Source organism: Ambystoma mexicanum, chromosome 4q (assembly GCF_040938575.1).
Source record: "Ambystoma mexicanum isolate Mex_15411 chromosome 4q, UKY_AmexF1_1, whole genome shotgun sequence".
Taxonomy (NCBI): domain Eukaryota; kingdom Metazoa; phylum Chordata; class Amphibia; order Caudata; family Ambystomatidae; genus Ambystoma; species Ambystoma mexicanum.
In genome coordinates, this window is record NC_090928.1 from 669,439,578 (window position 1) to 669,466,791 (window position 27,214).

The following is a 27,214-nucleotide window of genomic DNA, read 5'->3' on the forward strand; positions in this document are numbered from 1 at the left end:
CAGCAATGACCAGGGTGCCCAACTTCTGGGAGACCACTCTGATGGAGTCGTCCATTATGGCCAAGGTGTTTAATACCCCTTCTTTGAGTCCCTTCAAAGAATTCAATAGTAATTGTAGGGGTTTAAGTTTTTCATCCAGAAGGGCCTCTAGCCATCCTTTATCTCCTTCACTAGCTATAGAGCTATCCAGAGACCCAAGATCCAAAATCTCTAGCTCTTTGTTAATGGGTCTGGGGGCCTCCTCCCTTAAATACTGGGGTTGCGACGTCAGCGGGGGCATCCCTGCACCATCTACCACCGCTTTAGTTATGGCCCCAGTCAGCCTAGAACTTACGCTGGCGACTACCTCTTCCTCTCCTAACTCCCCTGGACCTACAAGACCACTCCCATTCCGCTGTGGGCTTACCACTCTGGGGGCACACTCCACTGCATTCATGCAGTTCACAATTTTGCTGGCCATGACATCCATATAAGAGTCCAGCGATCTTTGAGAAGAGTTAGCGACTCTATTCACTGTAGATTTGACAGATTTCGGAGGTTTATTCGTTTTTGCTATAGCTCCATTTTTTTGTTTTTTTGCACCATTTCCTATTGCCCCCCCCTCCCCTGCTTTACGCTTCCCCATATGGGCGGATTATAAATGCCACTGAATCCGCACAAGCGTTTTGGGGAATGAAGGGTGAATGAAACAGCCACTCACACTCACCCTCACAGGCTCAAACTCCAGGTGGGGGGTTAAACACCAAATGCAGGAGGAGTGGGGGAGAGAAAAAATCTCGCAGCCCCCACACAACCACCTGCCAAGAAAAGAGGTGGAGATAGGGTATGAATAAGATACAAATAAAATATAGAGAATAAAAAGGTAGGTTAAGACAGTGTACAAAAGATTAATAGCCACCTATTAAAAAGGCCCTCCTAATATGGCAGCAGCATCAGTCACAGCGACAGCAGATGGCCGACATATAGTTAAAAAAAATAAAGAAAAAAAAAAAAAAAAAAAAAGATAAACTGGTATATATAAAAATACTTTAAAACACTTTAAATATTCAAAGTGAAAATTAATTGACCGTAGGTCCAATGTCCAGTGTCCAAAGTCCAAGGTTCTTTATCCTATGGGCCTTATACTGCCATAATCTACCATAGTCAAACAGAGATGCGACCCATGCAATGACTATGATTTGAAAGTTCAATAGCCCGAAAGAGAAAACCATTAACTTCGTGGAAGGCACATCCAGACGTATGCTCCCGCCCTCTGTGAGCCGTAAGAAGCCAAGGCCGTTAAGAAGCCACTGATCTGGAGGGGCGGGGGAACGCCCGACAGCTTAAGGAGCTGCCGTAGTCCGTCTCTCCCCCCCCCGCCCTCCAGCTACACAAGAAAAAAAAAAAAAAAAAAAAAACGGCTTCACCTCGCAAGTGAGCTCGAGGGCTCGAATGCCGAACGTACCTCACACCAGTAATGACGGCAGGAGAAAACCGTCGGTTAGAGCCTTCGTGGACTCCACGCAGTTTAGGGTACCCGCATCCAGGTACTCGCAGGGCGCAGGGCGCAGGGCGCAGGGACTGACAATACTCAGTTACCGTAATTAGTTCACGTCTAGAGCGTATGGAGCTTAAAGGACGTAAAGGACTCCGCTGCGCTCCGCTTCCCCCGGGCTTCTTATTGAGGCAGCTCCGCCTTCTCCTTCACACAAATAGGTTAACCCCTTGTGGTAACAGGGGCACGAATGCACTGAGGACGTAAAGGACTCAGCTGGGACTATAAATATATACAAATCAACATACGTACATACACACTGCCTGAACATGCATTAGATTAAGCAGAAATAAAACATGTTGATTTCAGATGACAAGCATCATTAAAATGCATCAGGACACATTTAAAAAGCATACAGTTAACATACTAAAGCTTTACGTGAGCTGTCAGAGGGTTCAAAGTTGCACTTGGGCGCACTCCGCAATGCCAAGCTAAATCACCTGTGAGCATATCTCTCAAAACCTAAAAGAGCAACACCATATGATAAACAGCAGGCACATATGTCTTCTTTGTATTTCCAGGGCTCCAGGTACCGTAAAGGAAACGCAAGATATTTGTTAAAAAGTAACTTCACAACCAAACCACTAGTTATTTCTGTTGTTGTTATGGGATCAAATATTTACATACAACAGAACCGTTTAAAGAATGTTTGGGATTTTCCCTTAGCCAATCACACTTCTCCCCCTATTTCTCAAAACTAGCCTTTTTTTTAAACAAAAATAATCCCTCTACTGCCATTTCACAAGGTTCTTAAGCGGCAAAAATCTAACTTTTCTTTTCACAACATAATGGGCAGAAAAAGGGGTTGGCACCGTTAATTCAGTTTTAAAAAAACCTAAATCCAAGTTGTGATACCTTTTATTGGACTAACTGATAAAAGGTATCGAAACTTGGATTTTGTTTAATAGAATGGAAAATACAGTAGATCGTTGGCTGTGGTGCAAAATACTAAAAAGATTCCCCTGACAACGTTAAAGGAATATAATGATCAGCTGAAAGCAATACAACATACAAAGACCATCACAGATGACATTTAAATATAAGCTTGAAGTCAAGTAACACACATACACAGTTATAGTTGTAGACAGATATCTTAAACACTCATCAGCCGAATCTGGATTCAGGAAATGGACATTGATAAGCATGTTCAAACACAGCCATATTCATACCAAAGCGTCTGATTATCCTCAGACATCACAAACTGTGCCACACATTCATTTGTATTTACACACTCCAAAGAGGAAAGTTCACTACTGATCCCTACAGTGTTCTGTAGAGAATGATCAGCAGCTGTCTGTGGCCCTGGTTTGTGATTTGTCTCAGCTTTGTTTTGGAAATCACAGTCTTTTTCTGTTTCTTTTGAGTTAGTCCTTTGTGGTATCCCACTGATATTGCTGACTAATTCAGTGTTGAGGGATACGAAAGGAGGACACATGTGAGGTGCAGCACATGGCCTGCAGTCACTTCTTAATTTCTCATCTGCTTCACTGAACATCAATGTGCATGTAAAGGCACCTGTGACATGTGGGTCTCCAGTCATTAGATCATTTGACCCAACTGATTCACAATCACAATGCTCCATTTCAACAACATTACAGGAATCATTATCTGACTCGCATCCACAGGATGCAGTCTGAACCACACTGCATGCAACTTGTTCAACAGGGGAATGTTTAGGACACACTATATCAACAAGAAAATTAGGGGATTGCTTGTCTGCCGAGTACTCACTGGAGGCTGAAGGAAAGCTTGTATCAGCTGTAGTTGGAGAGATATCAATCGACACTGGTGGCCTAATGTCCTTGGATAAAAAATCATGAATACTTGTCCTTCGAGTAGACCCTTCTGCTGTGGAAATGACGCTGCTTGCACGTGGCAGGGTTGCATAGGGGTTACTATTTTTGGATTGTCTCTGTGGGTACATTGTATCTACTTGTTCCATTTCTGGCACAACGTTTCCTGGAGTACAAGATGAACTCAGAGTTGGAGAGCTTGTTATCTTGGCATCCTCTCGCTTTCGGGGGCTTGGTCTTACGCACTGTTCGGGTTTGGGAGGCCTTCTGTCAGTGGATGGGACAACACCACAGCTTGTTGGCAGTTTCAATGGCTTTTCCTTCATTACTAATTCAGCTGATTTTGACAAATTTTTCATTACTTCATCTAACAGATTTTCTTGACTTGCAGACTGCAATTGGGAAAAATAACAATTCATAAGTTATAACAAACGTAGAATGTATTTACATACAGCATACTGTAAAATAGGCCTGTGGTGTGTATGTGATTTGGTAAATGTTTATTTTGAGCTTTCTTTAGAGTGACTTGGCTTGAGATTAACATTTTAAGAAGAATGTAAATGTGATTGAAAGTCAAATGTTTCCCACTACTTTTGTTTTCATGTATGTGCCTTTAGACATAGTTGATCACTTCAATCAAACTGCATTTACAAGTTTCAAAGTAATCAAAGATACAACACAAAATCACAAGAAGTTCCAATTTACAAATAAAAATAACAGTGCTCACAAGAGAAATACATTTAGACCAAAGTCCTGACATTTGCTTCCTCTTCAAAAACTGATTTAGATTTATCCACAACACAGATCAGAAATAAATGTATTTATGAAGGTCTTTTTTCCAGCAGACAGCAAGGTAGTTGCCATTGTCAAAGGTTGTCATAGTTCTGTAGAGGTGGACGTCAGGAAAAATGTTTAAACAAAGAAGCGTGCCATCATGATGTAGGTGGTACATGTGGTTCTGCCTCTTGCAGGGGTGCCCAATTGTAAAATTATAGTAGATGCATATATCTGCTGTGCTTTATATACCACCAACTTAACTGAAGAAACATGGTGCTGTACAATCAGGAGATACAGTGATATGGTATAATAATGTGGATACATTTAGAAGGATAGAATATTAATGCTAAGCTTGGAAGGACAAGGAGATAGGGGAGTCAGAATGATATAAATTAGGGATGAAAAGGTTGTCCCAGTCTTGATTAATGTGTTGATCACTCCGCAGGTGTACTTCCATTGATAATATATTCCTATAGGTTTCATATGGTCTAACCTGTTCTCAAGAGAACGATTAAGGTTAAGCAGATCCGGATATAATGTATTGATATTAAGTCTCCAATCCCATAACCCAGGTGGGATTGGGGTGACCCTGTGGCCTGCAGCCACCACCGGCTCTGTGGTGCTTGGCCCAGCAGAGGTACACAAAGGAACCCCCTCCCACCCCCTCCCCCCCCCAGGCTTCCCATTCCAAGTTCAGCCTCAAGTTAACTTGCAATCCCAGAACCCCTAAAATACCTTGGGTTGGGGTTGGTTGGCCTCAAGATTCTTAAATTCCTAATATTTCTGAAGCTTATGGTACAGTGGAGGGGAATGATAAATGTTGCACTGCCTTACATTCAGGTTAAGGAGAACAAGATCAACTAGTTTGCACAGTGGTCCATACCAGGATTCCCCGACATGCAGGAATAGTTAAGGTGAAACGTATAGCCTGCCACACCCCTGGGGAGAATATGGCCTTGAACTCCCAAGCTCTAAACACCCCATCATCTATTGGGACCGCCCATCTGTTCCTGTAATGACTCCTCCATTTAAAGTCAGAAGGTTGATGTTAGCCATACTGACAGTTATGCTGTTTATATTTAAAGCACCATCCCTCCTAAAATGCCACCTGAACCAGTTTTGGACACTTTACAACAGGAAAGGTCTGGATTCAAAGGGAATAATTATTTTGATCAACAAATGGGCTTGCTGCAACGGGTTCTCACAAGATAATGGGGATTCAAGGACATGGTTTGAGCTTTTGTAATGCGCTTTCCTGAACCAGTGCTCACAAGTCTACTTTGCTGCAATTTGCAGAAGGCAGTCCAGACACAGAAAGTAGACACTTGTCAAATTCTGGGAAACAGTGCGAATCTCCACAGAGAAGCCTGATATGTGAAAGCCAAACAGATGAGATCAAGATGTCCTCCCCCCACATTGACACCTCGGGCCATGGACCTACATAACCACCATGCGGTGCAGCATATGTCATCAGCTCTGCTCGACACCTCTATGCCAGCACCAGATATGACGTTGGGGCCAGTATATATCGAGGCACCATGCCCCATGACCTCAGCTCCACCTTCTTCCCTATAACTCAGCCACTGAGGACCAGCAGAACCGATAATGTGTACAAGCTAACCGGCAAGAAGGGCAGTTTGGGAGGGAGATGAGGAATTCAAGGGAGGAACATCCATCAGAAAGAAAAGTACTGAGAGCTAAGTAATTTGTTCTTCTAATAGATTCCTTCCTCCGGTGGATTCCTCATCTATCATAGAATTCCCCAGCAGTACGTGGATCTGAAGGAGGGAGAAGAGCGAGAGAACACCACCTAGACCAGAACAAACTTGAGAACTGCTCTGCCGAAGTGAGTATCCTGTCCTGACAGGAATTCCAAGTAGTAATGTTTGTCAAATATGTGCAAAGAAGTCCATGTCACCGCCTGCCACATGTCCAAGACAGGGACCCCACCCTCTAAAGGGCAGATGTGGCAGTCAGTCCCCTGGTCGAATGTGCTCAGAGACCCTCGGACACATCTTTACCAGCAAGATCGTAGCATTTTGACATGGTCTGTTAGCCACAGCCCTGCCATCAACGAAAAAACCCACAAAAAGGTGGATCAAGCTGCTGGAGTTCGGATGAACACCCACCTCTGTGATTGGGAGAGAAGATCCGTATCCGTTCTCAACGGGAGGCACAAGGGAGGGTAAATGGACATTTCCAGAAGTACTCTAGCACTTTATGTTGACACTGTAGGTGATACGGTTCATCTGAGCAGTTCCCAAGAAGAATGTCTCCTTCAGAACTTCCCAGCAGAGCTCCCACAAGTGGGAAGCTGAAGTCTGCCTGCTGAACTCATCAGCTGTGACGTTCTTTGACTCTGCCAGATGTCACATTCTTTTCTGCACAGAAACAAGGACCCTACATCACTTTGCTTTTTGAAGTAATGCATGGCCATCCTGTTGTCAATCAGGACCAACACACATTTACCTTGTACAGAGGGGAGGAAGGTAACTTGGGCCAGCCTGATCACCCTCAATTTCAGCAAGTTGATGGTTTTCCGAGACTCTGAGAGGGACCACAGTCCACTCACTGGCAGATCTTGCAAGTAAGCAGACCAGCCTTTTAAGAAAGCATGTGTGACTGCTGCCAGTTGGGGCAAGAAGTTGTAGGAGGAATGCCCCCTTCAGTAGGTTGGCTCTCAGGGACCACCACACAAGGTCATGAAACACATTCTTCGTGGCCTGCAAAAGGTCTGACACATTTCCTTGACATTGAGACCATGGACTACAGAGTAGCTGCAAAAGCGACATGCCCAACACAGCCTCCATCACTACCAGGATGTGCTAGGCCATGTGGCCCATTAAACGCAGGAACGTCCGAGGCCAAAACTTGCTCTTGGCATTGGAAGACATGCACCATCTGCAGAATGTTCGCCACTCGGTCCTCGGGCGGGAAGACCCTGGCCAGCTGAGTGTGCAGGACTGCAGCAATACATTAGATGGACTGAGTTTGCAAAACTTTAGACTTTTAAAAAAACATTTTTTTATGGTTTATCACAAACCTTTAAAATACATTTTCCCATTCACATGCAATTTATTTCAACTTGTGATTACGCTCCAGATGGTCATACTATGTTCTACTATTTCTGGCGATTTTTGTGGCATCTACACTCAGTAGAGCTTCATGCAAATTACATGTGATTTTCAAATTGACAATGAAAGTAGTTGCTATTTACAGGCCCTCATCCAAGGTTTGGAAGCGCAACAAGATTTCTCCAATCGGAAAAGTCAGTGCTAAAGTTAGGGACCTGTCAGTCTCGTCAAACATTAGCTGCCACCAATCTTCGGCGCTTAACGTAGGACGCTTCAAAATGAAACTTCTCAAGTGTTTCATTCTCTCGTGACGAATTGCCGGACAAAATAACGTCAGATGTTTCAACGTTTCTTCATTGGATTTACACAATCTGCATTGATCAATCATATTATTGTTCCCTGACCAGGTACTTGTTCTTTCTTTCGTTTTAAACACATTAATCGAAACTTCATGTAAGTTCAAGTTCATGCAAGTCTGGAAATAATTTCCAAAAGTTTTTAATTTCATTAAGGGCTCTTTTGTCATAGGCAACACTTTCCATTATGCAATGAGCTCTTCTTTGTTCACAGGTCATACACCAATCACGTCTCCATAGCGTTTTTTTGGCAAGCTCTCGGTTTGAATGTAGTGTGTCTATGTTGATGTCAAGTTCAGACATTAGGTCTCTGCATCGGTTTGCCCATAGCGTGAAGACCGGGTTCTGGTTGAGAGGGCCTGTATTTTGCAAGAACTTGAATTGTAGAGGTGTTTCTTTTATGGTCGTTTTCCTGTACAAGGAAAGCATGTTACAACACACTCGAGCTTTGATCAATGTTAAGCTAGGTTTGTGTCGGATACAAGGTGTAGGCGTTCCTTTAGGTAGATTCAACACTCTAGACCAAAAGATGTTCTCAAGAGCACTCAACAATTCCTGACGGCCACCTAATGCACATTCAGGACCAAAGATTAGTGCAGGGACCACCTTTTGTTTATAAAAGGCCAAAGCTGGCCTCAGGGAGTATCTGCCGTATCTTTTATTTAGTGCGGCTGCCTGCATTGTCAATTGGTAAAAAAATGTTTTGGTTCCTTCAACACATGCAGTGCCGTTTATGTTGGAATTAATTTGCATTCCCAAGTATCGTGTGTTCATCGTGATGTTTAATGACGTTTTGTCCAAATGCCATCGCAAGTTTGGCTGTTGAAGCTGTCTTGTGCCACTCAGATTTTCAAGTACAAGTATTTCTCATTTTGCGGTGTTAATACCATCGGTTCTCACGTATTGCCCCAGTGTGGTCAATTTTCTTTGGAGGCCAATTGGAGTTGAATCTAGAAGTATTAGGTCATCCACGTACAAGAGACGACTTATGTGAGATCCATTTATTTTAGGCGAGAAGGATGTAGTACTTTCAATGGTTTGATCGATGTCGGAAATGAACAAATTGAAGATGATGGAGGCTAAAGGGCATCCCTGTTTTACTCCACACTGTGTCCGGATGGGATTAGATAGTTTTCCAGAGCGGTCCAATCGGATTCTTATTTCCGTGTTCGTGTGAAGTTCCTTTATAGCCAAAAAAAGACTTGCAGGACATTTCCACATGATCATTTTTTTACCATAATATCTCCCGATCAATGCTATCAAAAGCATGTGATAGGTCAATTATGGCCAAGTAGATCTTAGTTCTTGTTCTTATGGCATCCATCTTCAATATGTTGACAATTAAGAGGTTTATACTGCACCCCTCTCCTTTGACGAAACCTGTTTGTCTCTGTTCGATGTGCTTGCTCATGGAAGTCCAAGCTAAAAGCTTGCATTGTAGTAATGATAATGATGTGTTATTTATATAGCGCCTTAATCCATAGCGTAGCGTGGTGTAGATCTTGCTCAGCACATCCAGAAGGGCAATTGGGCGATAGTCTTTTGGATTTGCCCTATTTCCCTTTTTGAATACTAGCACGATAATTGCACTTTTCCAGGATGTTGGTGTCACACGCGCCCTAGCGATGTTCTTGAAGAGAGAGTAGCAGAAGTCTGCCCAGGCCTGTGGATTTTCGTTTAATGTGAAATTGGTTAGGCCATCTGGGCCAGGTGCACAGGACGTGCTTATTCTGTTGATGATTTCTAGAATTTCAGATCTCTGAAATAGCAAGTCCCACGTGTCTGGTGTGGGAAATGAGGGGTCTACAGAGGTTCCCTTCTTCTTGTAAAGCAGATCATAGTGACTCATCCAATCTTTCTCAGTCACCATGTTTGTTTGGAGTGCAGTCTGTGAGCCCTCTTGTTCATTGATCAGTGTCCAAAACCCGCGTGTATTTTTGTTTCGCATTTTTGACATTAATTCTGCATCATGTTGTAATATGATGGATCTATGAGATTTGAGCCAGTTTTTGTATGACTGTTTTATCTTTTTGATATTAGCTGCGTCTTGAATTGAATGTGGTTTTCCACATGCTCTGATTTTTGATGGCATCTTGCGTTTTTGTTTAATTATATCAAGATCAAATGCGTGTTTATTACTGAATACATGATTTTTCAAGCCTTGCTTCTTGTCCATAAAGTTTTCAAGTAGGTGTTGGTATTCCAATTGGCCATGGTCGTTCTGATAAGCGTTACTGATGGTTTTGACGTCATGTTCGGTCAATCTGAATCTAATTCTACTCGATGTGACCGCTATTTCGTGCTTCCATATCTTATCAGAACCGTTCTGTAGGCCATACATGCTTAGTAGTACCAGATTGTGGTCGCTTTCCAGTTTTGGGACTATATGTAACGATTTGACACCCATGTGCAACACTTCAGAAACGAAAAAGTAATCTAGCGTTGACTCTTGCAACTGTCTCTTCCAGGTTGCTTTTGCTGGTATGTCACCTGTGGTGTTACCGTTTAGGATTTGTATATTTCTCAGTTCCATTTCAGAACACTATTGCTCAGCTGCATTCATTCTCGCTGCGCTTCCATGGTGTATTTTGTTAGGTGACTCCAGGCAGTTGATATTCAGATCTCCACATATCAGAATTTTTGGAGCTAGTTCTGGTCTTTTATAGATGTAATTTGGTCAATGAATGCTAATGTGCTAGTTGCATTGTGTTGCCAATAGATGTTAATGACAAGAGACTATCTTGTTCAATCTTTTTTTCACCTTCCGCAATCAATAGTATTTTTTTGAATCTAAGGAGAGATGTTATTCGCTTCTTGAATTTTATAGCCAGTCTACTTTTGTACAAACATCTTGAGGCCCGCATTGGGCCTACCCATGGTCTTTTTGATTGCGGGGTTTAAGGCAATTTCAAATCCTTCTACGGTTGGACACTCTACAGGTTTGTTGCAGGCACGTTATGTGCAGGTTTCCCAGCCAATTCGCTTGAAATAGGTGTACAAATCAACAAGTGTTCCAACATCAGATCTTGAGCAGTTTCGGTGGATCCGGTTTGCAATGTTAGCTTTGGTTCTGAACAGCTAGGGCTTTCGAAATCCAGCTCTAGTCAGTAGAGTCCCCACTTGTTGTGTTCAAACAGGATGATGTAGAATCTCCTCCAAGTGTGGATCCCTCATGTACAAAGGTTATCTTAATAGGTTCCCTAGTTTCAGTCACTTGGGGGATTTTTGTTACATCTTGTTGATGTGTTTTATTCTTTGTATTGAGGTTGTTCTAGCAGCCGGCGTCATTCTCGGATTTAACGTTTTCAAACCTTTCTGCATTATCACTTGATTTCGCGATCTGTCCAGGCAGGTCTTTGCCTCTGAATTGAGTTGTTTGACCTCAGGTTCTTGATTATTATGTGTCTCTGTGATGTCAAAGCCCATTGATATTAAGGTTGGTGCAGCCTCTAGTATGATGTTACATATTATTCTAGAGTCAATGTGAAGCTTCACTGCGTTGTTTTGATCTTACTTAAAAAATTCCACCATTTTTATGTTGTTCGTGTTAATCATTCGCAGACTCGGCACATAATGTAGCAGTTGTAGGACATTGTTGTGATTGAGGGACAGGTCATCTTCAATGTCTTCTATGCGCTCTAAGCGTAAACTATACTTCGCGTTTAGATGTTTATTGGTGTTTTGCCTCTCATTTTTAGTTTTTCACAGTATGTGTATTTTGGACTTGATTTCACTCGGGACCGTTAGTGCCACCCTCTTGTGGTTTGCTGTTTTTGCTACTCAAGTTTCCATCTTGGGCGTTCTTGTGGGAGTACATACGTTTTCCGTTGCCAGTGGTTGGATGGAAAACCACTTTTTGCTTTGACAGCTCCATTGTCACGATGGTATGATTCATAGTGAGTTTGTCCCATTTCTTGCATTGTCATGAAGGGGGGATTTTGTGGTTTTCCGGCATTATTGGCAGCTTTAAGGTGGAATGCACTATCGTGCATATTCTTGATGATTTGGGCGTTGGAATGGGTGGCGGGTCGGAAAGCACAATAATTTTGGCTGCTTCACCATTGACAATTTTTGCTTCTTGGACAGCCTCAACAGCATCTGCACCTCTGTCATCATAAGTAGATAAATCCAAGAGATTGATTGGGATTTCATTGTTAGATGAAAGCGTGTCTGGCGTTGGATCTTGCGTTGAGCCACTCTACTTCGGTTTATTTAACGCCAATGATGTTTCCTGCGTACAAAGAGCGTTTGAGTTCAAGGTAAAGCTTACAGCTTTAATATTTCAGAGAAATGTTCTCGCGTTATTAGTCATCCGAGCTTTCTTCTCCTCTAGATTTTTAGATTTTTTAATTTGCAATGATTTTGGATGTGCAATATTTTCGACTTCTTTTTGAGGTGCTTTAAAGATCGAAAACACGTCTTCCGTGGATTTTGTGATCGCAATCACCGACATCACAGGATCCTGAGGATCGATGATTCGGCCTCTGAGATCAGCAGAGGTAGAAGGAATTTGTAAATCGATGTTTCCAGTGTATCCAGTGTTTTGAACGCTTTCCAGCGCACTGGTAAAGGATGTAATTTCGAGCGCTGGCACGTGCACAATTTCCAAGCTTCTGTCATGGTCTAAGAAGGTTGGAAGTTCTTGTGAAGTGCCAGGTACTGAATTGCCGCTGTATAAAGGGCTTTGAGATATGACAACGATGGGCAGTACAGCATCCGTGGGCATTTGTGATAAGTCCACTTTCTTAGATGGTTGATGGATTCCAATCAGAGAGTGTTCTGACTCATTAATAGTTAGTTCTTTGTCCATTGGCTCTGTGTTTGAGTCTTTGTTAGCAGTGCTTTTCATTGCCTTCTTGGGTCCAAGTGACATATCGGATGTCCAACCCTGTTGACAGCTTCTCTCACAGGAATTATGTTTTTGTTGGTGTAATAAACCAAGAGCTTCTTTGGCCACTTCGGCCAGAAGTTTTTTGTCATCACTGTTGTTTTGTTTTTGGTCTGCTAGTGTGGAAAGAAAAGAGTCCATTTTGTTTGTAGATTCGTAGAACATTTGTTTGAATAAATTGTTGTCACATTCTAAGTTAACTACTTTAGAGTTCATCAGGGCGACCAATGTGGTTAAGTCGTTCAAGCTGCCCTTCATTTGTTCATATAATTTAATGAACGGACACAGGGTCATTGTCACTGTGGATGTTAGAATCGGTTGCAATTCTGCAACAGTTTTTGTAATTAGTTTGTCATGATTACGGGATCCCTCAGGTTTTCTTGCTTTCCCTCTATGTTGTAGTCTTCGAATTTTAGGATACCCCCGTTCTATGATTGATGAGTCGGAGGAGGGGTCGTCTGGACTAGACTCTTTTGCATTGTTCACTGAGGTCATGCTCATGGCTGTTTCTGAGATGTTGTGCGCTGATCTTTCAATGCTTTGTCTTGGGGGTGTTGTGTTTTGTTTCAAGTCCTTCCATGCTCTTTGTTGAGAGCAGTAGATGCCTGGAGAGTCACTATCTTCAATCCTTCTATGTTTAGAAGGGGCACTCCGTCCGATAATTTCAGTTACGGGCTTCGTTTTGGTTAGAGAAGTTTTTTCTAGCCAGTATTTTAGGGCTAGATGATGTTAAAGCCTCGTCATATTTTGCTCCATTGTGCGCTAAATTGATCTTGATTAGATCTGGTAAAAGTTTGTTCACCACGTCAAGTGAATCTCTTCTTGGCGTTCGACAAGGGGATTTTCCCATCGTGCACTGACCTTCTTTGTCTACTATTGGTCCACTGTTCAAAGTGGCTTCAGGACTTATAAGATGTGGAGTGGATATGATGAGTGCTAATCTGTTCTCCTTCACTCGTTAACTGGAGGCACTTTCCCCGGGGTCAGGACTCCCACAAGAAGCATGTAAAGTGTCATCAGTCGACGCTTGTGGGACAAGATCCCATATTTTGGGGCATATTACATCTCTAGTCATTGTGGTCTCCTTTGAGGTTAGTCGAGGCTCACAGGAAGGCTCCCAGGAGATAAACACTTCATTATGCGGTGTCAATGAGCCGTCTTTGTTGTTCTGCTTGACCGCTGACACCTGAGGCATTTTGTTCGTAAACGTAAAGTGCGTTGTGTTTGGTTTGAGCTTAAGCGATCTCTTTAAGAAATTGTTATTTTTCTCGCTCATTTTAAAGATCATGTCATAAGGTGCTTGTAGGTCCTCAAGAGTGTCCGATGCTGAGAAAAACAGAGTGGCATGCAGAGGGCGCTCTGTTTCCCGATCGGCCATCTGCTTCTCAGCAGAATCACGCTGTAGCCCCTCATGAGCAAACAGGGCACGCGCAACCAGGACGCACAGGGAAGGAACAACACAGCACCCGCCCGATGAGCACAACGAGCCGGCTACGGCCGTGTCCCGCTCCACCAGCACCCCGGGAGCCCACAACTAGTGGACGGCGTCCTGGGTCATCGTAAGTATTTGTTCATTGGGCAATCTCGTTGATTGAGCACTGTTCTTAAGTGCGCAAGGCGGGGGCACGCACGGGGGCACGGGCAGCCGGGCTCCTACGTTCTGGAGTTAATCAGCATTGGCAGCTCTTTGGATATGCTTTGTGTAGAAACTGAGAATATGTACTGATTGGAGAAGCACACAGGGAGGGTGAGGTACGGCTTACTTTCGTACTAGTCACATTGTTAATGTTAAAAATGGTGTTAGCATCAGGAATCAACCTTACTTGACTGAGGGGAGGAGCCACTTCCGAAATGAGCAGTGAGTCGCTCGCTCCATGACGTAGCTGTAGTCGAGTCAAAGGGTGTTGAAGTACTCTCTTCTCTCCCTCTGGGACAAGCTGGAAGTTGCGAGTCTCCCATTCCAACAAGCCTCTTCACCTCTCCTCCTAAGACTCCCAAGACTCTGCTTACTCGGCGTCCGCTCCGTGGAGAGTCTTGAGTCTTATGGCACTTGCAGCAGGTATGCTCTGCCTGCAGGCAAGAGCAATGGAAAAGTTCCTCACAGAAAAACAGAGACAGAAGACTCCCAAGACTGCTGACTCCTCGTCCGCTCCGCAGAGAGTCTTGAGTCTTATGGCACTTGCAGCAGGTATGCTCCGCCTCCAGGCAAGAGCAATGGAAAAGTTCCTCACAGAAAAACAGAGACAGAAGACTCCCAAGACTCTGCTGACTGCGAGACTTCTTGAAATTCAGGGAGGAGCCCAAACTGTGAAACAGGCTAAACATGCCATACAGGTGTGTGGATGCCTGGTCGGGGAGCGAGCTTGGATGAGCCAGGCGTCCAGGTTAGAAAATAATGAATGCCTTTCCTCCTGAGGCAAGCCACGACCAATGCCAGCAATTTGGTGAAAACCCTGGTTGCCAAATAAAGGCTGAATGGCAAGACCCTGAACTATAGTGGGGAGTCCATAAAAGTGAAGGGTAACGCAGGTCAGTGAACAATGGTATTTTAGAACTAGAGTCAGCAGTATCATACACCAGCTTCCAGGAGGCTATCAAGTTAGTAGGAAAGGGAGGGAAAGGGGCCCTACTAAACAAAGGCGGACATTGAAGCTGCTTCCAGCTACTACCGGTACACCCAAAATTACAACCCTGGCTGTTTTCAGTTTGAAAGCAAATTATATTTCGATTAAGGCCTCCCCATGGGCTGTGCCATGTTTGAGAAATTCAGTATATACGTAAACATTTTGCATGCAGAAATTACTGCATCTTTTTTTTTCAGTTAAAATGCGGACGAGACTCCCGTTCCCCCTCCACCCCCCACCTTTACTATTCCCCTTGCCCCCCACCCCTATATTTCTTAAAAATCTCCCCATGATTGGAGAAATAACTGCAAAAAAGATGAAGACTTTTTCAGCGGATACCGAAATTCAGCTGCTTCCTACAAGAGGCCTACCAGAGGTCCATGACAGAGGCCTCTACAGTACATTACCTGATGATTTTCTATTTATCGGTCCCAAAAACTCTGACGCCAGCATAAGGGCGCTGAGAAAATTTGAAAGAGTAACAGAAGAAAGGGGCATCTCCCTGGCTCACGAGAAAGCGGCAGGCCCCGCACACGTGATACCATTTCTAGCGATTGAAATTGACACTATAAAAGGGGAATGCCGGATCCCTAAAGACAAGGTGGAGGGACTGCTGGAGACAATCGCAGCATTAATAAAGAAAGAGAAAGGGATAGTGAAGGACCTTCAGTCACTAGCGGGCAAACTTAACTTCGCAGTTAGGTTAATACCACAGGGAAGGATTTTTTCAAGAAGCCTGGAATAAAAAACTAAAGGTTTTAGGAAGCCACATTTACATGTAAGGTTGGGAAACAACGTCACTGCAAACAACGTTCCCACTGCAAACCTCAGGTACCTCCTGTGCTTGAGGTGCATTGGCGCATGAAAGTATACAGAAGATGTGTGAGGTGCACACCCTATTTTTATGGTTAATTTCATAAAGTATACATATGTGATGATTGAAATGCAATTTCAGGTGCAGCTGAGCAATACTCTCCGGCCACGAAGACTGCTGCCAGTGGGTGACCCAAATGCACTCCTGCGGAGAAAACTGTCCTAGCAAGCTTTGCTTGCTAATAAATTCACTCATAAACTTCATAGTGAAGTAAATAAATAAAAAAGGAAAGACTCTACTGACTATTCAAATAAAGCCCTTTGTAACACCAAACAGTGTTCATAATTATATACATTTTAAGCAAGTGTCACTTATCTCTGAGGTGTAATTGATACAATTTTATAAAAGACAATTTTAAAAAAACATAATCTTTGATTTCTTGGACTCAATATCCTTAAGTGTTACCACATCCTCATAATATCAACAAACACTGCACATATTTCTTGTCAACTAATAACAGTCTGGAGATGTTCATTCAGACACCTCAACACTATTGCCAACGCATTTTGGATTATGTATCCATCTTCAGGGCCTGTACAGTGTTCTTCTAAATTGGTATTTCTTTGATTAACAACCCCATTGTAGGCAAATCACTCCTGTTTGTAGAACCTTTGTAGCCTCAGTGGACCTCAATGGGCTAACTCACAGTTTGTTAATGTCTGCTCCCAGCACTCAAAGAGACTTCTTCCAATACAGAGTTTCATCTGCGCTCAAAGAGGCGGAGTGTTGTGCTGAGTGCTTTGGTGCAGTAACAAGCTGTGGCAATCCTGTGGCAGTCTGTCTTCAGTTCCTATGGCTTTGGATCTCAAGAGCCGGTCCTGAATACACAAAAGCACCTTACTCCAGCGTAGCAGTGCAGAGTGTTGTGCTGAGTGTTTCTGTGTTCGGGGGCTCGGGGTGCGGAAGTGTGACTTGCTTGGAACTCAGATCCGATTGTCATTGGAAAATCTCTGCTCAACCAGCCCCATTGTGGACTGCCGAGAAAACATCTCTACAGCTACTACAGTGAGTGCCTGTTGGAAAATGCTTCGGTCTTTTGTTTCCCGGGTTTGTACCACCTTATTCCGCTGTCTGGCCGGACAAAAGCTGAGCGGTGGCACTGCAGGATATAAATAACATTAACGGACACTACCATGCCAGCAAAAGCCCCCCTAACATTAGGAATTATAATCTGAGGAAGCACAAAACACAGGGGAAAGTTAATGGATATAAAAACGCAACACATTGCAGGGCACTCCTGCCGTAACAGGGATAGACCACAAGATACATCTAAGTTAAATATTTCCTGCCCGGGTCCTTAACCATGACAGCACTTAAAGAAACAGGAGGCAATTCAACAGGATAAAGGGGGAGAACCCGAAATTACTGTTGTTCAAGTGCTGCACGAGGAGCACTCAGCGAGTAAGACTGATCTTCATTCCTTTTTCTGGAGATATTGATAATAACTCACTGCTTGATCTGTGCTATCTAGTGAGCAATTCTATGCAACCTGGATCAGACCCAGACAGGGATAACAACAATGATAACCAAGCATTGGCAGTGGGGAAGTTGGGGTCGGTTTTGGATGCCTCTAGCCATTCAATCCCTGTTAATGGCAGTGGGACACGACGACTCTCGGCATCCACAAATGTGTTCATTGAGACCACCCCCTCTTCCCCGCCAACACAAAATTTGGCTGCCAACAATCAGTCTAGCAGTTTACAGAATGAGCTGAATTCTCTGATAGAACCTAATAGTTGGAAGTGTTGAATTTTGCTATAAAGATTCCATTGAAATTATGCAGTCATAACCATGAGGAAGTGGTGAGACAGGTACACATTGTGGGGTCTCTACTTGTAAGATTGGACGAAAAAAACTACTTAGAGCAGGCAAACCCACTGGTGGACGATGGTAGAGGCTTAGCTATGGTAGAGCCCATAGTGATCGATTCTCAAGGGACAGACGAACCCAAAAGGGTTATCGATGATGGCTTGGTTTCCCCACTGCCCTATCCTACTCGGAAAGAAAGGCACTTAAAAAAGCGACTAGGACAATGCCAAAAAGCCTCATGTAAGGCCCCAACTTTTCCCAGTTCATCCATTGAACTCGACAATTGTTTCCTCTGTGGAGGCCCCTCCTCAGTTTCCAGAAAGCCAGGAAAAAAGAAATGCGGCAGAACAAACGCTGACAACAAAGTAGTGGAGGCTTAACTAGTTGGCTATTAAAAGATACTCACAATAGCCAAGATAGTGAATGAAGAAGGGCCTGCTGAGGTGGAGGTCGACCTTTGCACGCCATCTGCTCCAAGTGTCTTGTTATCAGATGAGCAATTTATGACTACCAAGGAACATCTACCAGGGACGGTGCAGAAAGAGCAAGTGACAAAAATGACCTTCGCTTGCTAAGCCGGAACAGGAAAACTTGATAGTAACCATTGTTCGGATATCACCGGCAAATAACAGAAAATCAATAAATCGCTCAATGCTGCTGAAACGGTTTAAGAAAGGTCCTTCACTGCGTATTCTTAACTCTGATGACTTGAACTTTCTGCAACCCTTGGGTTTGAAACAAGATGGTATGACGAAAATTCACTGTAAACTACCAGCTACTGCTCTCCTGATATGGGCACAGGCCGATTCATTGGAATTTCCAGAGTACAGGTTGAACGCTTCTTTAGAATTGAATGACGGTGCTTACATTTTTTAACACTGTAAATCATGCTCTAAGGGAATAGATGGCCGTAGTGTGAAACCACAGAAGGAAAACAGTTCCCCTGTTTTAATAACACTCAAAGTTGAAGGTGGTCATCCCAGGAGGAATGTTACCTGCTGACTGAACTTTTAATATACTGTCATGGAACACACAGGTCCATTTACATTTTGTACTAAATAAGGGTTCATCTGATTCTCTTGTAAATTCTAATCTTTTTTTTATTACAGGAAACATGGTTATGTGAAGTGTTTTATCTAAATGGTTATTTGATATACCAGGCCCCTGCAAATAAGGGACCCTTAGGTCGCCCCTCAGGGGGGCTGTTGATTGGGTTAGACAATATCTGTCCTCTGTGCTTATTAAACCCTTGGATACGGGGTAACGTTTTGGCTGTGGAAGTAGGCTTAATGCAAGAATGTGGTCCAATTAGATTGCTAATTGTGTGCATATATGACTTACCTGGTACGGATAAAACCGACGCCAACTTTGAATACATTGATAACCTAATTGTTTCTTGGGTGGTTGATCATGACTCAGATAGGGTACTGGTGGGAGGTGACTTTAATGCACGATTCGGCGAATCTACCCTGAAGATGACATATACAAATATACTAAAGAAAAATAATCTTGTTCTGAAAGAATCGAACATTCAGGGTCGCGAGTGGCTCCACTTTCTGACAGAGTGGGAACTCATACCCTTAAATGGTCATCTCCATAACGATATCCCTGGCAAATCAACCTGGAATATGGGCAAGAAACGAGGTACTCTGGATTATACCAGTGGAAACCGTCCTCTCCTAGAGAGGGTTGTGTCACTGAAAGTGGTGCCAACGCAGTATTGTGACCACTCCATGATGATATTGTCCCTACAAGAAACCAGGGACATTGTTAGGGAAAGGACCTTCGGTGAACTAGAGGTCAACCAAGGTGGAAACCATATATGTTGTACAGTTGGCTACATTAAAAAGGCATGTCAGGAACTGAACGGTATGGTATTGGAGGGTTTAAATTACTGGTCCAGGTCTAACGCTGAAGACAATGAAGTTTGGATTATGGAGTTAACAAGTAGGGTGGGGGTCAAAAAGGGCACCCCATTAACTATGCTCACGAACAAAAGGGATGTCCCATTTGACATGCAGGTACAGCTGGCCAAGCGTAAATTACAAAGAGAGGTGCAGAATTTAAAAATGCGACTGAATTTGGATCATGGTGCCTTGGATAATATTAAGAAAGCCAGGAACACCTATCGTAATTGGTACAAAAGACGAAAGGCAAAAGTTACAACATCTAAATGGTAGCAGCTTCTTAAGGTAATGCTAAATCGAAATCCAAGAACCATGTGGCGCACTTTGTCATTGGCTAAGGACCCCAAAGATGTGAAAAAGCTCCTAAATCCAGTCCAAGAAAAAACCTGGAGTGGGTATATTGAAGCTAAAATGCTTAGTTACGAAATCCCATGGGGTAGCAAAATGACTTTTAAATAGCCATGGCTAATAGATTTCTATTTGGGCTGATAACTGAAATCATTGTAAAGGCTAAAAACCTCAGAGCGCCTGGCTCAAAAGACTTGGCCATGTCAGTCCTAAAAGCCGACCCAGAAAATTGGGCTGTATTATTATGTTTCTAATTTGAAAAGTATGCCAGCACAGGAAGATACCACAATCTTGGACTCAGTCTATACTGGTCCCTATTTTTAAAGCCAGAGACCGATCACTACCCGAGAACTATCGGTTACTATCTTTACTTGACGCTATAGGATAGGTGTTTTCCTCCTGTGTTTTGAGACATTTGCAATCATTGGGTAGAGAATAATTTTTTTTTTATATCCTTTACAAACCAGTTTCTGGGCAAGGGCCAGTACAAATTTAAACATCAGAATTTTGGATAAGTTGATCTCCAATGCAAACAGAAGCAGAGTCCATCATTGTATATCGCATACGTGAATTTTAAGTCTGACTTTGACCTGGTAAACAGAGACCGATTGTGGGAAAAAATGATAAAATGGGGTTGCAGGCCTTGGTTTCTAAAAGTGGTTATATCCCTGCATAACAACTAAACTGCAAAAATACGCTTAAGAAACAGTAGCTTCTTATCAGGGGAAATTACAGGGATGTATGTTGGCCCCTCTGCTTTTCAATTTATATTTGGCTGATTTGATACAGCGTTTAGAGGCTGCTGCTAAGTGGTCACCCAGACTAAATCTGGAAAAGATTACAGCAATTCTTTATGCAGATGATTTAATATTATTCAGTCATACAGTCGCTGGAATTAAGGGACTACTTGGTAAACTGGTCACTACACCAAGTACAATGAGCTACTAATAAATTGGAGAAAACCAATGTTATGCTGGCCTCAACAAAGAACATTAATAGAGTAGCCATAGAAACCCCTCTGGGTCTATTTCTATATACCTCCTCATATAAATAGCTTGGATTGAAGTTGATGCATTCGACAAACTACGAAAACATTACTAAACCAAAACAGCAAAGGCAAGACAGCTAAGATTTCTTGTAAAGAGATTTGCCAGAGAAAGGGCCGGTTTGTCTATGAAAAGGATATTAACGCTTTACAAACAGTGGTTTTGTCCTTCCATACTGTATGGTGTGGAAACCTTGGGAATGACAAACCTGGGTTGGCTAAACCTTATTGAGGGCTATTTTTGGCGTAATATGCTGGGTTTAGCGCAGTCAACCCCGATGGAATACTTAAGGTTGGGGCTTGGTCTTCAGTCTATAAATGCAATGATATTGAGATGGAGAGGCAAACTATTTCTCCGAATTAATACCATTAATAAAGAAAATCGGTTGGCTGGGATGAACGGATATGATTATGTCGTGCCACAGAAGCAGGATAGATATTTGCAAATGATAAAGAATATGTTCCACTCTCTAGGATGGCTACCTGACTTCAGCAGAAAATCACACTATTCAATATTAAAGAGAATTTTTGTGAAGAATGTAGATCAGTGGGATTGGATCTGTAATTATGAACGTCTGTCTAAACTCCACAGTTATAAAGCAAAATCTAATGTGGCACACAGATTCATGAGACCTCAGCCTTACTTGAGGCTCCCCCTTAATCTTGAAGTTCGTAGGCTTAGGCTGTTGATGCGTATTAAGCAGTTACCAGGGCTTGCAGTAATGGAAACCAGATTGAAATTGCAGGAGGAGTCCAAATTCTGTAGAATGTGTAGGATTACCGTGAATAAAGAAACCAGTAAACATCTTTTCAAAGAATGTCCTAGGTTGGGCCCTCTACATACAATTTATTTTGGTCATTTGGTACATAGGTATGAGGCAATAAAAGCTCAGGAATTCTGGACCTACATCCTTAATAGCTATTCTGTTCCTGTACACATTGTAATATATCAAGTATGGCTCCATATTCAGAAGTTTATCTGACGGATGTTTCTAAAGACGTGATTGAGATGAAAATTGAAAAGGAATTTTAAAGAAATTTAAGTGAAATTCTTAGAAATTTGAGTGAAGAAATTTAAGTTTAAGGTTGAATTTATGTAGGGTTTTTAGTAATCTTTGAATGATTGAAAATTGAAAAACAAATGAAATTTGGAACTATTTATGGAATTTTGTATTGAATTTTTAGGGATTTTCTTTTAGAAAATCTAAATGTTTTAAATTTGAATTAATTGTGTAAAAGTTTGAATGTTGATTTTTTACGTGTAAAGTTCTGTTTGAACTATATAACGTAAAAAATAAATTAATAAAGGATATGGAGTTCAAGAAATGAAAGATCATGTTTTTGTAAAATTGTCTTTTATAACATTGTATCAATTACACCTCAGAGATAGGAGAAACTTGTTTGAAATGCATATAATTATAAACACTGTTTGGTGTTGCAAAGGACTTTGAGTCTGCAATTTGAATGGTCTACAGAGTCTTTCCATTTTCATGTATTTACTTCAATGCGTAGTTTATGAGTAAATTTATTAGCAAACAAAGCTTATTAGGCACATTTTCTCCACAGGCGTGCATTTGAGTCACCTATTGGCAACAGTGGGCTTATTTGTTGTATATGAAAGTACGCACCCTGAAGATCCAGAGACATGAACCAGTCCTGCAGATTGAGGGCCAGGGGGATCTGGGCTGGGATGACCATCTTGAATTTGTACTTGTGCAGGTAGCCATGTTCCAGAGCCTCAGATCATTGAAATTAGAAAGTACAGAGTATATCAGCCTCTGTCTCATTCAGAGCGGGTCAACAGATATATGCCACTCTTACCCAGAAGCTGACAAAGCTCCTCCAAAAAGGAGAGGGTCCAGAGACAGGCAGGGGTTGGCTGTGGGATGGTCTATACGGCGATAAAGAAAAAGGGTGCAATAACCGTGGCTCACGACCACAAGCAGTGGACAGGGATATTCTCCCCTCCAATGAAGAGCAAAGTCCCCTTCACACCTTGGGATGCAGATGGCACTGCAGCGGCAGCAATCCGAACTCTCTGGGCTCTATGACCTCTAGCTTGGAGGAAGAGAAGGTTGCGTAGCTGTGCCTGGCCCGAAGGTGCCTGGCCCCTGACATGGTGGGCATAGGAGGTGAAGGGGTGAAACCCTCTTTCTCTATCTGTGGTAGTCAATGGCAAAAGGAAAATGTGTCCAGAATGCAACATGCACTCACTGCCTGCAGGGCCATGCTGCCAGAGGCAAACACCTTATTTGTAACGCTCACCTGATTCTCGCAGAGGCGCCGGTCTTGACTGGGCGACTACCATATCTTCCAAGGTGATGTGTAGCACCCGGTTGGCTCTTGGGCTGGACCTCTGTGCACTGTATGCCTGACTTCAAGAGTAAGATGTCTGCAGATAGAAAATATGGGATTAATGAACTGGGGTGATTGGGGTGTCCCTATCTCTTTCCTTTTTGCTCTCCTGTAGACCCCCAAAGGTTAACGCTCTCACCTTAGGTAAGTGAATGCCGAGCTCTCCATCTGCCTCGGGGCAGGGTGCTGTAACCAGTTTCTTCACTGGATCGGTAGCGCAGGCCTCTTGACTTCAGAGGACTGCTGTCCGTCGTTTACTGCACGAACGGTAAGTTTCGAGTAATTCTATTGTCTTTAAAGTCTTTAGTAATGATGTCTCTTGTTTTGCAGGTTCCGGCGATGGCGGATGACGGGCTGAAGTGAGTTGAAGATGGAGTCCGTGTGATGAATAGAAGCGCCTGGAAGCACGTAAGTAAGCGCTTGTTGCCTGCTTCACGATGCGCTTTAACTGTCTTTTATTTTGCAGGTACAAGTTCGGAGCGGCTGCAGGGTGCTGGAATACCCACTGGGTTAGGTGTGGAAAGGAGTAATGGCACGTGAGTATTAAAGTTCCCCAATGTCTTTAAACGCACCTTGTTTTGTCTTTCAGATGCGGGATGCAGCGCCGAAGGCCTCCGGAGCGTGCGAAGAGTTGGTAAGCTTTTGTCTTTCAGATGCCGGAATGCAGTGTGAAGACCTCCGGAGCGCACGAAGAGTAGGTAAGCCTTTGTCTTTCAGATGCCGGAATGCAGCGCGAGGCGTTGGTGGCAGACGAAGGACCAGGTAAGTGAAGAGCTGTCACTGAAGACCGTAATGCTAACCTGTTCTTTCTTGTCTTTATAGGTGTTGCTGGAGACTGGATTCAGAATGGTAAGCCTTTTTCCTTAGGCCCAGGATCAGATGCAGAAGACACGATGAGCGTTCTGCTGCTGAGAATGCAGAATAACGCAAAGCAAGATTCATCCACCGGGTGTGGTTTAAATAGCCTCCTGTAGTGCTTAGGTGTCTCCTTCCACAGCCACGCCTTCCAGAAGAGTTCCAGTGTTCTGAATCTAGGGAGTGGCTCCTGCCCCACCCAACAGGAAAAGTAGTTCCACACAGAAGAGGATCAGAGACTCAACTGGCAGGCAAGTAAGCAGCATGGTCTGCTGCAGGTAAGTCCACCCAAGCATTATGAGCCCGGCGCTTCCAGCGCTGGGACTGGGCATATTTATGACCCTGGTGCCACTGGCGCCAGGACTGGGTCCAAAAGGTCCCAATTGGCACTGGTTGGCCCTCGGAACCTGGGTTATGGATCTGCTTCCAAGGGAGTTGGGAAAACCCTGACCTTTTGGAAGCAGAGATCATGACAGTACCCCCCCTCAAGGCCCCTCCCAAACCGGGCTTCTCCGGGGGTTTTGGCTTGTCAGGAAATGTTCGGTGAAATCTTTTGATTAGGCGAGGAGCGTGGACATATTCAGCAGGTTCCCAGGATCTCTCTTGGGGGCCGTAGCCTTTCCAGTCAATTAGGTAAAATAGTTTAGATTTGGAGATCTTGGAGTCCAGAATGCTTTTGACTTCAAACTCGAGTTCTCCATCAACTAGGATGGGTTTTGGAGATTTAGTTAGTCGGGTTTGAGGTTGCACGGGTTTTAATAGAGAGACGTGGAAGACCGGATGTATCTTCATGTGCGGGGGCAAGTCCAATTTGACCGCTACTGGGTTTATTATGGTAGTGATGGAATAGGGACCAAGGTATCTTGGGTTGAATGTGCGTGGCCCTTTTAGAGGTAGATATTTGGTGGATAACCAGACTTGGTCCCCTACTTGATATTGAGGGGCTTCCTTCCGATGTTGATCTGCTCCTTTCTTGTATTGTTCTTTAGCCCTTTGAAGGTGAGAAACAGCTTCCTTAAAGGCTTGGGTGATTGTAGAATGCAGGTAGTCTACTGCTGGTTTTTCAAGATCTTGGAGGGGATCCAACTCCGAGGTTCGAGGGTGACTGCCGTACAAAAGAAAAAACGGTGTTTTCCCAGTTCCCGAATGGACAGAGTTATTGTAGGCATATTCGGCTATCCAAAGGATGTCTTTCCAAGTTTTTTCAGTTTGTTGCAGCATGCAGCGTAAATACTGTTCCAGAGTTTGATTGGTCCTCTCGGTTTGTCCGTCGGTCTGAGGGTGGTGACTGGTCGATAGTCTCACATCAATTTGAGCCGACCGACAGCAACTTCGCCAAAAATGAGAAATAAATTGACTACCTCGATCCGAAATTAGAACCGAAGGAAAACCGTGTAGTCGGACAATGTTTTCGAGAAATTCTCGGGCCAGAGTTGCTGCTGTTGGCAAGCCTTTGAGCGGAATGAAATGCGCCATCTTGGAGAATAAGTCCACGATTACTAGAATCGTATTGTATCCGGAGCATGGAGGTAGATCGGTGATGAAGTCCATAGAAAGCGTATGCCAAGGGCGAGGTGGGATGTCAATAGGGCGTAAGAGGCCTGCTGGTCTTTCCTTTTGACTCTTGTTTTGGGCGCATACTCCACAGGACATTATAAAGTCTCTGATATCTTTTTTCCAAGACGGCCACCAGAAGTAGCGCTTGATCTTTTCTGAGGTCTTGGCCATACCGGGATGACCTTCCATTAAAGAATCGTGATAACAGGAGATTACTTTTTTCTGTAAATCTGTGCTGGGTAGGTATAATCGTTCTTGGAAATACAATAAGTTGTCCTTTACTGCAAAGTCCTTTCCCTGAAGATGCCAATTCTGTATGTCTGCTGGAGTTACAAGTTGCCTGGCTTTATCCTTAACTTCCTCTATGGATTCTGTGGCGATTACACCCAGAATTCTTTGTTGGGAATGATTGGTACAGGTTTAGGGTTGATCAAGTGTTCTTCCACTCCCATCCGAGAAAGGGCATCAGCTTTACCGTTCTTTGTACCAGGTCGATAGGTAATTATGAAGTCAAACTCGGCAAAGAATAATGCCCAACGGAGTTGTCTAGAGGATTGGGCTTTTGCGGTTTTCAAATATTGCAGGTTTCGGTGATCCGTAATCACAGTAACGGTGTGTCGGGCCCCCAGCAGATAATGCCGCCAAGCCTTAAAGGCAGACTTGATAGCCAGAAGTTCCTTGTCAGTAATCGTGTAATTTATTTCAGGAGGCGAGAATTTGCGGGACCAAAATGCCACGGGATGCAACTGATTGGTTACCGGGTCCTTCTGTGATAGAACTGCCCCCATGGCAAGGCTTGAAGCATCAGTTTCCACGATGTAGGGGAGTTCGGGGCGAGGGTGTTTTAAGATTGGTGCAGAGATAAATTTAGTCTTCAAATCCTGGAAAGCTTGTTCCGCCTCGGTAGACCATTCAAAACGTTTGTTTTTCTTTAACAAGGCAGTGATGGGCTGGACTATTCGAGAGAATTCGGGGATAAACCTGCGGTAAAAGTTAGCGAAGCCTAAAATGCTTTGCACTCCTTTTACGGAGGATGGTGATGGCCATTTGAGAACTGCATCGACCTTCTTGGAATCCATACGTACTCCGCCAGGTGATAATATGAATCCCAAGAATTCAACTTCAGTCACGTTGAAAACACATTTTTCCAATTTAGCGAAAAGTTTGTGTTGACGCAATCTTTCGAGGACCATTTTCACGTGTTTTCGATGTTCAGATTCCGATGAAGAATAAACGAGGATGTCGTCAATGTAAACAACAACACACACATCTATGAGCTCTCTGAGGACATCGTTCATAAAATATTGAAAGGCGGCCGGGGCATTGCAAAGTCCGAAGGGCATGACCTGATATTCAAATAGCCCATACTTGGTGCGGAAGGCAGTCTTCCATTCATCGCCCTCTTTTACTCGTACCAA

General features: G+C 43.5%; 1 protein-coding gene across 4 annotated transcripts in view; it reads right to left on the reverse strand.

Annotated features, from left to right (window-relative positions):
* CCDC88A (coiled-coil domain containing 88A) overlaps positions 1–27,214 on the reverse strand; it is a 2,139,415-nt gene that overhangs the window by 27,409 nt on the left and 2,084,792 nt on the right. For all 4 annotated transcript variants that reach the window (XM_069608255.1, XM_069608254.1, XM_069608253.1 and 1 more), the window contains one exon: positions 3,266–3,719. In XM_069608255.1, the coding sequence (XP_069464356.1) occupies positions 3,266–3,719 (454 nt within the window). The remainder of the gene's footprint in view (positions 1–3,265; positions 3,720–27,214) is intronic.